This window comes from Symphodus melops, assembly GCF_947650265.1.
Source record: "Symphodus melops genome assembly, chromosome: 10".
NCBI classification, from domain to species: Eukaryota; Metazoa; Chordata; class Actinopteri; order Labriformes; family Labridae; genus Symphodus; species Symphodus melops.
Window position 1 is genome coordinate 4,809,196 of NC_136700.1, and position 15,873 is coordinate 4,825,068.

Sequence of the window (15,873 nt, forward strand, 5' to 3'; positions counted from 1 at the left end):
GACAAAGTGGAGAATGCACAAAGCCTGCGGTGCACAATTGTATAATGGAAACTGGAGAGGCTCTTTCACACTGCTCTGCAACACCCACATGTAAACAGCTATCAGAAGAAAGATCATAGCTCCCGACTCAACCACAAAACGAATGTGCAGAGGGAATGCAGTCTATGCCTGGTAAAATGAGACAAACATGGTTTATAGCAGAAGAGAATATAGTCTGAAAAAGCCCTAAGATGCCTACAGTCTAGCTCTTCACAGACATAAGCGTGGCTAACTTCATGCTTCTTCTCCCTGATTATCTTTTAAACGCACTGATAAACAGATGACCCAGTAAAAAAATAATAATGACAGTTCTTCTTAAATGTTAAGTGGTGTTAAGTTATCATTCAGTAAATTTATAAGGCTTGTGGTTTGTAAAGCCATTTTTGAGACCACTGACAAATAACCAGCAACATGGTGGTCATAAAAACTTCTCAAGTCTCCAGATGGTAACAAAACTAACAGTGAATCATTTTCACAACAAAACAAGGTTAAAAGTCAGACCAAATGTTTCAGAAGACCCAAGCTATAGTTTCTATTTATATACCAATTGATTATACATTAACATTTAATTTTGCAGCATTTGCCCTCTCAGTCTTTTTTTCTTAATGTAGCAATGGTTTACTAACTGGGCCATTTAGTCAGTTTGGTCAATTAACATAATATGGAAATATGGTTCTGCCTGTTTTGTATAACAGTTGGTTGCTAATTGCAGTAAATTGCATTTATGTATCCCAGGTGTAGCTCCGTTCTTGATTAGAAGACAAGCCAACCAAGCTCCTGTTTCACATGCAGGATCAGCAGGACTGCCAAAGAGCTTTTTTTTTTTCAGCTGAAAAAGCTAGACTGCAAAAAGTTCAATGTGGAAAGTTAAAGGGATTTTTTTTCAGCTGTAATATTTGAGCAGGATTTTTCTGTGTACTGAATAAAAATGATAGTGACACTGAGGGCATTTCACAGCTTTAGCTGAGGAAAGCACCCTAATCACTACCGCCTCTGTGACTGTGCACCTTTGTGCTTACATCCCCATTCAGTTTTACAATCTCACAACTCCTCATTGAGCTGGGAGGATAGTGAGGCTCAGAAAAAAAACTCTTGGCAGCTAAGCATTGCCATATGTTCTCAGTACGTCATGTGCACTATAATAAATCCTAAAAGCCGTAGAGAGTATGTGTATTTGACATAAACATCATCAGGGATCATCATAAATTATTGTTGCCCCTCATGCAACTTTATTATTGTATACCACTTTTGTCACAGCCAAGAATCCATATGCAAATGAGAGGAAGTGTGCTGTGACTGATGAGGTTAAGTATGTCAGCCCACTTTTAAAAACTCACTCACAGTTCTGCTCACGTCTTGTAGGACCATGCTGGAATCCCCCCGGCTTAAAGAAACTAACACACAGCAGATCTTAAATGTAGTCTATTTTATCAACACAGAATGGCTAAAAACTAAACCCTAAAAGGCAACAGGTCTAAATGAAGGAACTCAAATCTGTTTATCAGTCTGCTAGCAGTGTTTAAATCCTAATTGCCTGGACGTCACTTTAAGGCCTTGGTGTATTTTGAAGTCAGTAGGTTAATTAGCATCAGGGATTAGACATTTCCTCATGTTTTAATCAGGTGGTCAAGTGGAAAATGTGCGTTGGCCAGTGAAGACAGACATTTGTACTCTTTAAGTACATTTATAGAAGTTCCTGAGCCTATTGATTAGCAGCAGTCCATTTCTGTTTGTTTTTATTATCTGTACCTCCCCGTCTCTTAGAGGATCAACAGTCACAATCATTCAACAATGGCAGGTCAATTATTAAGCTGGAAACATGTGATACAGCAGTATTTAAAGGCTGATTATAACTGCAAGTGATTTTCAAGATGTTGGAAAGTTTGCAATTTTCTGTGAAATAACTGTCAGAGCTGTCAAGTCCTATCAAACATGTGTAATGTTAACAACTGGAAACCAAGTAAATCTGAGTGTGTGATTGTTTCAGTTGGCTAATATGGAAATCTGAGGAACATTTCATAAAAGGAGTGATGCAAACTTATACTTGGATAGGATAAATGTCTCCTGGAGAGTTACCTGCTTTAACTGTCATCTGACATTTAGCGACTGACATTTAGTGATAAAAACCTATATAAATTATTTGATATACACAGGTTGTTGTCCACAAGGACAATATTGTAATTCCCATTGGCTTTTTATAATTGCTTTCTTACATAAAGGTTTCAGTATTGTTTTTGTAGCCAGTTCTGAATAAATCTTATTGGCAGAGAAAATCTAATATTTTCCAAAGTAAAACTTGTTCAGTTTAATACATGATAGTCTAATAAGAAGAGAGATGAAAATGACTCATGCTTTCTTCTGGTTTTCTTACTTACGCCTGTCAGCGAGTGTTTTCATAGTCCCAGATTTATGTCCCTTAGATGGATAGTGCTGGAAGGCAGAGATATCAGTAAAAGCAGGTGTTGAGAGCTGAGATCCTCAGTTACAACATTTGGACTTTAGTGTTGGTTTATCAGACCAAACCTGTCTAGAAAGTATGTTTATGTGCCACTACGAGGCCACTTCTACCCTTGATAGTTTATCATGTTTCTCCCTCAGTACCTGTATACTTTATACAGGAGACGCAAGCTGTCTGATGTTTATATACTTTTAAGATTTCAGTACATTTCATGTTTTTCTCAGACACAGCCTGAGGCTGTTCTTTTAAGAGCAGTATACGTACCCCTGCTTCTTCTCACGTTGATACACTAAAGAATATGGGAGATAACTCTGATTGCATTCTGTCAATAAATCTGAATCTCTCCAATGGTTTTCTGTAACACCGAGCCAGAGTCACACAGATACATTACAATTAAGAAAATAAATCACTTAACATGTTAAGTTTGCAAACTATACAATCTGGACAAAAATGCCGCATGGAACGTTTTATCAATGATTTAATGAAAAAAAAAGTTTTTTTGCAAAGTGTTATTTTTTTCACCCTGGTCCTCGACAAAAAAGCATGTAAATGTAGTAAATATCATAGTTTCCTATATCTGGTTTTGTGTATCAGATATTTTACCAAAATTTGACAAAGAGGATTGGGTTGTGCCAGTTAAAAAGACTATCAATAGTTAAAGAATCCTAGTCTTTCTTTAATGATCATAGAGCAGAGTTATCTCATCCTTTTAACAGGTCAAATCACACATTTGTTTTAATCCACTGTTGTCGTGTTTAATCTTAGAAAGGGTCCTTGACCACATGTTTTACATGAATGAAACTGTCTGACTAGAAATGTTCATGGAGCCTGAACATGCATAACAAGTTGTACATTAATAAGTCAAAGGTTAGGAGATGAAGTCTGTTGAAGATGAGATGTTTGGTCCTAAAAAGTTCCTTTGGTTTGGTAGTTTGTATATATTTCAGATGTCTTTAAAACATGTACAAACATCTGTACAGACCATTTTGCACACAGGGTATTTTGAGTGGACTCAGAAGGTCTAGTTTTGGATAGTTCATAAACTGATACTGTACAATGTTATATTTGGCCATGTTCTCTGCTGATGTGTAGTAAGCTGAAATAGTAAAATAGGTTTTTTGTTTTGAAACAATCAGTGGAGGGCACCACGGTTTTGCTTAGTTTCTACGAGAAATTTCCCATCACAGATTCTGTGATGGGAAACACATCGTCATCTGTGAAGCAGTGCACTGCTGTGAGTCATTATACTCTATAACCACAAAGCTCTCCATTTCATTCATGTCATAATGTGTTGGCCCGTCAGACTGACAGACTGCTGCATCTCTGGCCCAAATTGGCATAATTACAACTTGTTGTCATTATATACTCTGATTAGACGTCAGCCTTAATAGCCCAACTTAAAAGCCTTGACATCATCGTCATTTGAATTTATTATATCGCAGACAACATCCCATGTTGTTTTGTTGCCTCTTTCAAACAGAACAGAGGAAATGTTAACTTGGCATAAACAAAGATTCTTTTCAACAGTCAACAAGGATAACATATGCCTGTTGCAAAACTATACTTAACCTGTGCTTATTATTTTGCTGTCAAATTAATTGGGGGTGGATTTTTCACTGGGCATTCACGACACACCTGGGAATTTTGTTGCTATCCAGCGTAATCACGTTTGGTTTCGCAAGAATACAAAATCAGAGCTGTTTTAACCCTCAATTGTGCTGCTCTAAAAAGACTGAAGAATATATTCATCTTGTCAAAGAGTAAATGCCTCATACATAATTGATGGGATTCCGATGTCATCGCCTCTCTCCTCCACAATCCTCTTCACACAATAACTGCAACAAATCATCAAGGCAGAGTGGAATTAAGCCACGGATTGCAAAGAAGAAAAGGCTTCAGCAAGAAGCCAACCAAACAATGCCTGTTGAAAATGAATTAACAGTGAAGGATGAATTAAACGCAGTAATTTAATCATGGTCAATTTAAAGGCAACCTAAAAATGTGGAGAAACAAATCAAACTAAAGTAAAGCTTGAAACACAAGCAGATGGCCTAGTAATGGGAAGCAGGTCGGGCTGGTTGCTAAGTGACAAGGGCGAAGAAGAAGGTCCGTAGTTTTGGCTGTGGTTTTGGAGGAAAAACACTTCTCCTCCCTAGTCTGAGCCACCCTCTCTCCCTATAGTGCTGTGGTTGTGACGCTGGCGGGGCAGGACAGGAGGCAGGCTTGGCCAAATGAGAAACAGACCCCCTTCACCCTCGTATTGCCTATTTCTCCCTGTGGCTTTTTTGTTTTCAAAGAAAAAAAGAACGCTCTCCAAAAATAGATTTGGGGCTCGCGTGCCAATGGGTTTTGAAACCTTTTTTTCCACTCCCTCTAGTCACGCAAGTAGCCTGGCGAGACCTTGAAGAGAGAGCAGGGGAAAAAACAAGACTCGTAAGAGACAGGACGATCAGAGGGGGGAAAAGTCTCTGCGGAGTGTTTGTAAAAAGGATTGTGGTAAGCTGAGGATGGAGCATCCCTGGAGCCCGGCCTCTGCTCAGGGTACAAGAAGCAAAGACTTCCGTGCAAGGAGCAGGTATGAGGGGTTTATGGGTAATCCAAGCATGAGCAGAGAGACCTCTCTCTCTCTCTCTCTGGTCTGGCCTCATTTTAACTGGACAGTAGCCTGGACCTCTCTGGCAGATCAGAGAGTGGTTCTTAACTAACGGCCTGCAGACAAAGCAGCTCACACCTGAATGCAAGCAATCCCATTTTCTCAAGTTCACATCCTTCCCTCTGAATCACTTCTTATTTGACTGATCCATTCAGCTGGAATTTCTTCTTTTCATCTATCACGTCATACACTCAATAGAAATACAAGATCACTGCCTCGATTATAAAAGAGATTTTATCTTGCTTGGCTAACTACCTCTGAAAGTGTGCCTGTATGGGAAGCTTCTTCATAGAAAGGGCTTTTGAACTTAAGTCAGTGAGAAGGAGCCAGGGCACAAGCTCTTCTGCAGAGGCCATGTTAAAACCATTATATCATGCAGTCGTTAAAGTCATTAAGCCTTCAGGGCAGCAAAAGCTCTCTGCTGCTCGAGAGCATCAAAGTTCTCTGAAACATCTGAAACTGTCAGTACCCTAACAACATGTGACACCATCTACAGTTACTCCCAACACTGCACTGTAAATGCACTCATTCATAATAATTCATTATTTCAATGATTTGAGCCCCAGAGTACCTCTACAATGTAGAGTGCATGAGACTGTGAAAAAATCAATAGCCAGCAAACTTGTTTAATTTATTATGTTGACTTTTAAGATTTAATACTGTTAAAGCAAACATCATTGGCATTCATTCGTTTTGCCTCTAAAAACTGTTAAGATTTCTGGCTTTCAGACTTTCCTTTTATTCAAATTTAATTGAAGGTCTTGGCCATGAGATAGCAAATCTTTTTGGTAATTTACTTAGAAGTATGACCTGTGGCATTCTTGGTGATCAGTTACTGTTTACTCACCTGCTGTAGTAATGTGCAGGAACCTCTGGAACCCTACAGGCTTAGAGCCATAAGAGCCTATGGACTTGGCTTGGGGCTTGGGCTGGGTGAGCCAAACCAGGAGACAGGTGAGTGGGTAAGGTGGAGACTCACACACATGCTCAACCAGTTCATAACAGGGCAAAGGTACAAGTAAGGAGCAACGAAGAGATGTGGTCGAGGTAGCAGGAGATCCACGGCCAGGTAAGCAAAGAGTTGAAGCCAACAAACCAGTAGGGAACAATTGAGAGTTAACTGGGGGCCAGGTGGAGGTTCTCGGGCCCAGCAGGTAAGTATATCCAGGATGTACACAAAGACAAGAGTGGCAACAAAAAGAGAAACAAGTGAGAGCCAAACAGCAGGGAGGCAGACAGGTCAGAGGCAGGCAGGAGTAAAACGTTGGAGAGCTGGAAAGTCTTCCATTAAAGGAGAATAACAGTCTGGCAATGAGTGAGTGAGTAAAAGAGGATGACCTATTTGCTTGATTAAAGATAAGAGGCAGCTGCTTGCACAGGTGAGCTGAGTTGGCTGATGAGGAGGGAGAGGCCAGCAGACAGTTAGAGGTGAGATGAGAGGAAAATCATTGAGAAGAGGCACGTAAGAATGAGCAGAATGTGACTCCTGACCCTGGTGAGAAAAATGTATTTCAAGCCAATACTGACTTGTCAATAGCCAAAGAATATACCACCATTTAGTTTTAACTATACTGCAGTTATTGACGGCAGCCTATTAAACCAAAAAGACAAAACTAATGTCCTGATGTAAAATGCATACTCACTTGATATGTTTGGATGGAGTTTGTAATTCATAATGATGTAGTATTTTTGATTGTAGGACCTCCATCACGTCAAGCTTACAGATCAGTCACAATTTCAGCAAAGACAGTCAAACATGAACCTGGCATTCCCAGGTCATACATAATCTAAAAAGACTAAAAACATCTTTCTCTGTTAGTTAAGGGCATGGTGATACCACAGCAGAAATAACCCAATTGTTGTCACGTGTTGCAAGAAAAAGAAAAATGTGCATTTATTCAGAGGGGTGCGGGACAGGTGATCATTCAACAATGCATGAAATAAGATGATTAGCATATTCTTTGTTCAAAGTGTGAAACTGGTCAGTATGAATAACAACACTTTTGTTCCGAAGGAGGTTTGAGGATTTCAAAGGCTGGATGTTCCTCTGTGGGGGAAAGAAAAAACTTGGAGAATAAGCAGCATGATGGCAGGTAGCTCAGTGACCAATGAGAGGGAATACATTTACCAAAGACAATAAACATGTTTGGACGTTTGGTAGACTCTTTTCAGTGATGATAACATTTTGTTAACATAAATGAAAAATAATGGCTTTCACCTTTGCTGCTTTTTGTTCAATTTGAATAGCAGCACCATATTAAAATACATGACTGTATTAGTCTCTATTTAGGTGTTGTGTTGATGGACTTGTATTTTAAAAAAAACAACAAGGGAGAGTGAATACTGCTTATAAGCAGAAGGGTACTGTTACATGGTGGAGACATTGTTGTCATGGTGAGGAAGGTCAAGGAGGATGACAAGGAGAGTGATTAAAAAGAGGGCTGTCACTAGAGCTGAACACTTAATTTAAGCATTTTGAGCAGAAAATAAGCAACTTTAGTGGGTTTCATTCTCACCTTAGTTTTAGCTGATAGGCAGCAGCTAACGAGCAGGAGTGGTCAGCTACAGTTTCTTTAGTAATATAAGATTAATCTGGATATCCAAGGATCAACTTAAGTCAATTGTATTTTTGAGCTGACTTGGATTTGAGTTTTGGTAATTTTATGATTGTGTTTGTTGTATACATTAATTTGTTGAATACCCAGAGTGCATTCAGTAACATCTTTCTTCAGGACCCTGAAAAACTGAATCTTGTTTTCTGTAGAGTGCTGATGGCCTAGTGGTTTGTCCGACTGACCCATGTAAAGAAGCTACAGATCTCAAAGCAGGCATCTGAGTCAGCTTTAGAACTAACCTGTGGCTACTTTGCTGCAAGTCATTACTCAATCTTTCTCCCAGATTTCCAACTTTATCCACTGCCTTGTCCCCCCCCCCCCCATTCCCCCAATAACAATTGTTTAATTCAGTTCTCTACTTCAAAAACTTAAACTGCCTTTGGCTAAAAATGTCAAGCTCAAGACTTTCTAACATGGTTAGGACCAGTGGAGGCTGTCATAGTATCTCTTTCTGCACTCCCAAGGCTTATTAGTCAGTGTTTCCAAAACCTCCTCAATGAACAGAAAAATAATAATGTTATAAAGACTATTAAGTCACAAAAATATGACATGAAGGAAATAGTTTTTTAGTATCTGATGAGCATGACAGCACTGACAACTCAATAAGCGACACAGAGGTTGGAGCAGAACGTCACTGCAGGAGATTGCATGTTAACAGAGCTGCCTACATTTTGTGTTGACGAGAAAATGATAGATTTCATCTGGTTTACACAGAGCCTTTAATTTAAGCTTTGAGTAATGACTTGGCGTATGCCCTCTTACTCCTATCATCTGAGTTCTGTTGTGTATATACTGGCCACTGATCTTAGGTGCTCGGTTTGGGTCACAGCATCAATCTCATAACCTGAGTCTGCTATGACATGCAAGCGGAGTGTATCATCACAGGCTGTCCAGTTCAGTGAGCTCCGCCCATGTGTGTGTGTGTGTTTGTGTGTGTAATTGTGCAGAAGACCACATGGTTTAAGTTTCAGCTCCATAACCAGGGGCTGAGGCAGGCCCTGGAACAGATAGAATGCACTCGTCCAGTTTCAGCTCTGTTTCATCAGGCAGCAGGAGTCTAGCCTCGGGAAAAGTGCGAGTGATGCAATGAGTTCTCACGACAGGTGGGATTTGGTACTTAGAAATAACACTGCTTAGAAACTTTGTTGACATGCATTCATTCTAATATGTGGAAAAAGTTCAAAAGAGTCCTGACAAACGCATTTTAAGAGGAATAGTTTAGATTACACAACTTCAACTTTATGTTTGATAAAAAGTTCACTGGGATAAAACAAGTGAGTCTGTAGTCCTTTTGATGTGTCTTTTACATCATGCTTTCATTTGTGAGTTCCCATTAACTTTTAAACATAGATGACAATATGAAAACTTTCTAGTAATACTAAACCATGGCTTCAGACATAGACATTTTTCTACTTTGCTTTTGCTAATCAAGCTGTTCTTTTGAGTTATACAATCAGGGGAATCGACATTGAGACTAATTAGTCAGAATGGTGAAACAGACTGAAATTTTCGAGGCAGCAAAACAAAGAGAAGAAAAGCCAGGGACAACAATAGAGATGTTATGATTTAAGAATGGGAAAATCATATGAATACAGGAAAAAGATAAATATCTGAAATTAAACCGTGAGTTTGGTGCGGTCATTTTTACATGATGAATGATTTCTGAGCTACAAAACATAATGTGAATGTGATCTTTTGGCAGAGTGGCTGAATAGGCGGTTAAACACAAAAGCAGGACTGAGAGAAGTCTGGCTGCATGTAGGTGTGTTGTATAGGAAAGCAAAGAACTGACTGACGTTGATCTGAGAATTTAATGCAGAGAAAAAAAAACTTCAGATGTGGCTGCTTTTAGAGGCCTCTGAAAAGCCATTTCTTTACATAACTCTGGGATAGTGTAACATCATATATGATTATTATCAGACTTCAAATAACACTTAATGGCTATCATTAAACCAAATCTTGTTCACTTGAGATATGTTTTCCTGGGATTGGGCAATTCTGGGAGTGAACCAGGCTTTTTTAGGCCTCTGAAAAAACAGGGATGTTTGAGTTCATATAAGGTTACAAAGTAGTGCTTGTGACTTAATGTCTAAATCAACAGCACATCAGCGTTCAGAGGAGCCTAATCTATAAACCCTCTGAGCAGAATACAGCTCATGTTTTTTTTTCTCCTTCATGTCATTCCACTGCACTCATGTTCGACTTCACTTTTTATCTGTCTGTGAATACTCTCAGAACGGATCCAAACCATGCACATTAAAACTATTATCATATTATTAAATTGCGTATATTTCCACAGGGTGAGAAAGACAGATGTGACAATGTGTTCTCATAAGTACTTTAATCAGGCACTTTTTGCTCAAAAACATTTCTCTGAAGTGTAAAATAAGTGTGAACATTTGGAGGATTTTCTCTTTTATGGCACCATTTTGTGCAGTTTGGACAAACATTAAATAAATGGCAGCTAACACTGATGAATAGAAAAAAAAATACAAACATTAAGGTACCATCATTGATCAAATAGGTAGTGTTTCAGTATATTTGGCCATGGTCAATATCATACTTGTAAATAATGTACCAAGCCTCTCAGGTCAAACTATAATAAATTAAAATACTTTTTATTGTTAGCATGACCTTAGACAGAATTATTAAGCCAATACGTAATATTATGATTTTTTTTTTTTTTTTTTCAAGAGATAGAAATTCACTTTCAGGTCATGTAAGGACACTATGTAATTGTTAATGAACACATATCATTTTCGTAAAGGCAACAACAACACATTCATGGATGTATCTAAGACATAGGCATCTGTGTAGCATTTTGTGAATCATGGCTGACATTTTACATGACATGAATTTCTTTATATTAACTAGGACACATTCTGGTTGTGTTATGAATATTCCTAAATATGCTCTTTCATTCTTTGAAAAGTAACATTTTATAGTAATCCACATAGTATTCCAGTAGTGCTATCGGAAATAGGGGACAAATGTGGTTTAAATAACATTCATTGCAATTTGTTTGACTTGTGTGCCATAAATTTGGACAAAAAATTGGAAATGGCTGCTGTTAAGTTCAGAATCTAGGCAGTTCTGATTTAGAGACTTAATGTTTCTTTAACATTGACTAAAGAGCATTAGATGAGAAGACAAATGGCCAAAACTTGCTCACATTCTGTGAAATGATTACACCGCAGATAAAGCAAACAGTGTTACATTTATGACATGGCTTCAACATTCGGCCACACGTTTTATTTTCACAATTAAAAGTGAAAGCAGTAAGGCTCACATTGAAAGGTTAAAGCCAGGGCACCTGAAGGACACGATCACTGGGTGTCAAAAATTCAATCTTCCTTTACAGAAAATGCAGGGACGTATGTCGAGGACTTAAACAACTTCTCAGCACTTCACATTCACGATTACCTTTTGATGTGAAATGAAACACAGGACCGTAGAAAGTGTGATCACACATCACTCTATTCTGACTGCTGTTTCATTTGTTCAAGCGAGGATGTTCCTTCCTTTATAAATATTTACAATAATCCCAATTCATAAAGCATTTATGAAGAGCTTCAATTCAAACCACACGTTGAACATCACAAGAGATTAAATCGATTTACAGTACAGTAAAACAAGTATACAGTACAATGAACAAATATACAAATAAAGAAATATATTCTGAGGTTAAGCAACCTTTGACACTTTAATGCCATTTCTTGTCAGAAACCACTAGAAGTATAAAAATATAGACAATGCTTTGTACAAAATATTGACATCATGTATGAACCTCCGTTTGAATGTGCAAATTAACACTGATCAACAGAAAAAAAAGGAGTTTCTTAATCCTACACACACTCACATTCACTCACACACATACGCAAAAGGCTTTGTTCATTTTTTTGTTTCTTCAGTAAGCACCAGAGCTTCAGCTATTTGGACTTCTAAGTGTAACCTTGTTTACTTGTTCTCTTAAGTAGGACAAAGAAAAGTGAACAGCATTGACTCCTTTCTGTCTGCAGCCTCTGTGGTCATACAGTAGAAAAAGTCAGAGACAGCAATGACTCAATTTGAAACCACTCGAAAGAATTATTTTCCGGAACTTAAATCCTGAGCTCCGCTTCCTCACTGTGTTCCAAATGGTGTTCAGTTGTGCTGATCATTGATGCAGAGGGGCCTTGTGAGACATTAAACGGCGTGATTGCAGGAGACCGTGCTGCCAGTGGTGAGAGAGAGGGGGAAAAACTTGGAGACATGGCAACTGAGGAGATGGATCCCTCAGCACTCAGGGGAGATCTTCGAAAAGAAGCCAAGCTAGGATACGTTCTCCCCACTGCAGGCTTTGGAGGAACGGTTTTTGCCCCCGGGTGGGCCACAGATGTTATAAGAGGTGGTGGGTCGATTCTTGACTCGGCCTTTGCTTTGTGATGAAATGACCTTCGAGGATGGGGGGGAGCGGTTTCATCTTTTAAACGTGCTATTTCGGTAAAAACATTTGCTAAGGGTTGAAACTGGGGACACCAGTTTAGCAGATAGTCCCAGTTATAGCTGCCCCTCAGCTCCTCATCACTGGCCACAATGGCTGTCAGGGAGCCGTCTACAGCAGGCTTTCCATCCTCTGGGAAAGTATAATCTTTAGGGTGGGAAATACTGAGTCCCCGTCCCACACCCACATACCCAACCCCTTCATCCCTGTAGACTGGCACCTGGCCAGCTAACAATGTACCATTTACACTGCCCAGTTTTTTCCCTCTGAACCAATCTATGGATGGCTCACAGGAAACATCTGAAAGCTGATCTGCATCCTGCTGAATTCCAGAGTCAGGACCCCGGGCAGAAATGCGCTCCTGCATGGACGAGGTGATACTTGACACTCGAGGGTATTCATTTATCATTCTGATCTCATCATCTTCTGCTGCCTCAGCCTCTGCAGATCCCCGCCCACTAGAGTGGGAGGGATCCAGTGACCCTCCTCGTGTGTACTGACCTCCACTGCTACCACTCTGATCAGCCACGTACCCAGGAAGGGCCTGATGATAAATCATCTCATTTGCTGCTATTTTCTTTTCTTCAAACTTGTGCAGCATGGTGCCTGATGTTGGCGTTCTTCCACAACCTTTTTGCTCCTTCGTCTGACGTCTTAACTTAACAAAAAACAGTGCCACAGCAATTATAATTAGTATGACTATCGTCCCAAGAGAAACTGCAATGACACTGATGAGTAGCATATTCATGTCTGTGGAGAGTCCAAAAGATGTATGGGTCACATCTACGGAAACTTTGGCCACTGCTACACGGGATGTCTCTAAAGGACTCTGAGCAGTCACTTCCACTGTCATCAGACGCAGCTCTCTTTTAGAGCGACTCACATGTTTACTGTAGCTGTCCATCTTTAAGGAAATTTCTCCTGTTGATTTATTGACTTCAAAATAAGGCGAACTGTCTGAGAGGGAATATAAGACAATGCCATCCACGCCACCGTCTTCGTCTCTGGCTTGTACTTTGCCAATGATTTGACCTTTCTTTGCTCCCTCAGGCACTTCAAATGAGATCTCTGAGGAGGTGAAAACAGGATCATATTCATCCTCCCCTGTGACATAAATCTGTACTGTTACAGAAGCAGAATAGTTTCCTGCATCCTTGGCAACAGCCACAAAGCTGAAGGAGTTTACTTTCTCAAAGTCAAAAGTCGAGCGAGTCCGTACTTCTCCTGAAGTTTGGTTGACGATGAAGGCCTCTTTTCCCTCACTAGAGCTGTCTAACAGATAATACCTTAACTGCCCATAAACACCTCTGTCGTTGTCGATTGCATGCAGCATGGTGACTAAGGCATTCTTGGGTTGGTTTTCCCTGATGCTCACAGTTAAAAGTTTGAGGGGAAAGAAGGGCCTGTTATCGTTGATGTCCTTAACCTCGATAATGACTGGGGCCAAAGCGTAGTGCCCTTGACCATCACTTGCCTGGACAACAATCATATGGGACGACTGTCTCTCGTTGTTCAGAGATCTCTGTAGCCTTAAGGCTCCTGTCCACTGGTCCACCTGGAAAAGGTCTGTTTCGTCTCCGGAGGTTATGGAATACTGGACCTCTCCATTAGGAGCAGAGTCTGGATCTGTGGCAAACATATGCAAAATCTCTGTCCCTGCCGCTGCACCCTCACTCAGCACCACGCTGTACTCTGTTCGGCTAAAAGCAGGAGGGTTGTCATTGGCGTCTGTAACACTAATTAGGATAGGCACGCTGGAGCTACGCTGAGGGATTCCACGGTCTGATACAACAACAGTCAGGTTATAACTTGGCATTGCCTCAAAGTCCAGATGCTCCACAAGGATCAGGCTGCCGACCGTCTGGAAGCCCTGGCCCTCCAAGAAGCGAACACTGCTCTCAATCTGGAAGGCATTGCCTAAGTTGCCACTTGCTATGGCAAAATCAAAGCCACAGTTGTCCCGTGACAAGTCTCCATCCACAGCTTCCAAGGTTAGAACAGTTGATCCAGGAAGCCCATCTTCAGACACTGTAGCTCTGTATTCTGATTGGTGGAAGATGGGGGCATTGTCGTTGACATCAGACACTTGAACCTGGACGGTGGCTATGGATGAAAGAGGTGGAGTGCCCTGATCACGCGCCTCAATAAGCACCAGGATAGAGGGATTCTCAAAATCAAACTCGGTTTTTTGGTTGCTGAACAGAGTGCCTGTGAAGTAACAAAGGAATATTGTGATAAAAACGATCAAATAAATAATAACAAGGGGAACAAAAGGGTAAAGCTTTGCATTGGAGAATAGGAGACTGAATACCTTGAGGTCAAAAGAGTCTTCTTTTATAGCATAACATACTTTTAGATGCTATCTTAACCAAAACATCTGACGCAAATAAAATTACATCTGCCTTTTCAATGACTTTAATGAACAAAATGATTAAATATTTTGCAATGCCTGTTGCAAATATGTCCAAACCCATAAAGTTCATCCAAGTAGAGCCATTAGGGGATAACGTTTATATAAAGGGTAATAGAGGGGAGCTCTGGAAAACAGGTTAAAAAAAACATAGATGTGCACTCAGTAACCTCACCGTTGCTAGGGTCGATGTAGAAAACTCCCCGAGTTGATGACATTACTCTGTAGATAATCCTTCCGTTCTCCCCAAAGTCAGAGTCAGTGGCTGTTACTGTGACGACTGCACTGCCTGCTGGAAGGTGCTCTGATACAGTCACCTGATGAGAAACACACAATATAGGTCTATGTATACATTACAGTATTTCAACAATTCAACAAATGTGATAATAATCTTTACAAAAGTGTTGAGTTGTGGAGACCAGTGTGTGAAGGTAGCAATACCTGATACAAGTCTTGAGTAAAGATTGGAGCATTATCGTTCACATCCTCCACCAGAATGGTGAGGTTCGCCTCGCTTTGATGTTTAGAGTCGGATGATCGGACGGTCAGAGTGTACCACGTTCTCTCCTCATAATCCAGAGGGCTGGTCAGAGAAACTCCTCCTCCAAAGCGATGGATGCCAAACATGCCCTGGTTGATTGTTTCCAAGTGTAGTGTGTAAGAGAGGGCTGGCCCTGAGTCCACATCATTTCCTGTTACCTGTGTGATCACCGAGCCAACCAGAGTATCTGTATGTATGTGTATATTAGAAGGGAGGCAGGAGAAGACGGACAAACAATTAGATTTCAGACTAAAGGAAGCATAAAGTTGAAAACATTAGCACAGAAAAAGAATAGAAAAATAAATACTGTTGTGGAAAGCCTTGATCTTACAGACAGGAAATGAATAGAGGAAGTTGGCAGTAGTTTTTTTTTGTATAACAGGGTCAGACTCTGAGCCAGCTGCCGGGCAGAGTGAGAGCAGGCTTTAAGAAAAGATTACTGGCTTTCTTTCACTGTGAAGATGACTTACCCTCAGGCACTCGGATCTCTTGTGGCAGAGGAATCATGGGGCTGTTGTCGTTGAGGTCAATGATGATGACAGTCAGGGTCGCAGAGCCAGCTAGTCGTGGGGTTCCCCGGTCTGTTGCCGTAACGACAAGCCTGGTGTCAGAAAATAAATGTCAGCAACCCAATTTAAACTTGTATGAACTTTGTTGTGTAATATCACTACACA

General features: G+C 40.3%; 1 protein-coding gene across 1 annotated transcript in view; it reads right to left on the reverse strand.

Annotated features, from left to right (window-relative positions):
- Window positions 1-9,710: 9,710 nt before the first annotated feature.
- The window catches only part of LOC306831058 (protocadherin-16-like), a 75,189-nt gene continuing 69,026 nt past the window's right edge, over window positions 9,711-15,873 (reverse strand). Inside the window, exons 18-21 of the mRNA XM_079354923.1 lie at window positions 15,670-15,800; window positions 15,100-15,386; window positions 14,834-14,975; window positions 9,711-14,456 (exon numbers count right to left, since the gene is read on the reverse strand). Of these exons, the coding sequence (XP_079211049.1) occupies window positions 11,866-14,456; window positions 14,834-14,975; window positions 15,100-15,386; window positions 15,670-15,800 (3,151 nt within the window). The 3' untranslated portion in view covers window positions 9,711-11,865. The remainder of the gene's footprint in view (window positions 14,457-14,833; window positions 14,976-15,099; window positions 15,387-15,669; window positions 15,801-15,873) is intronic.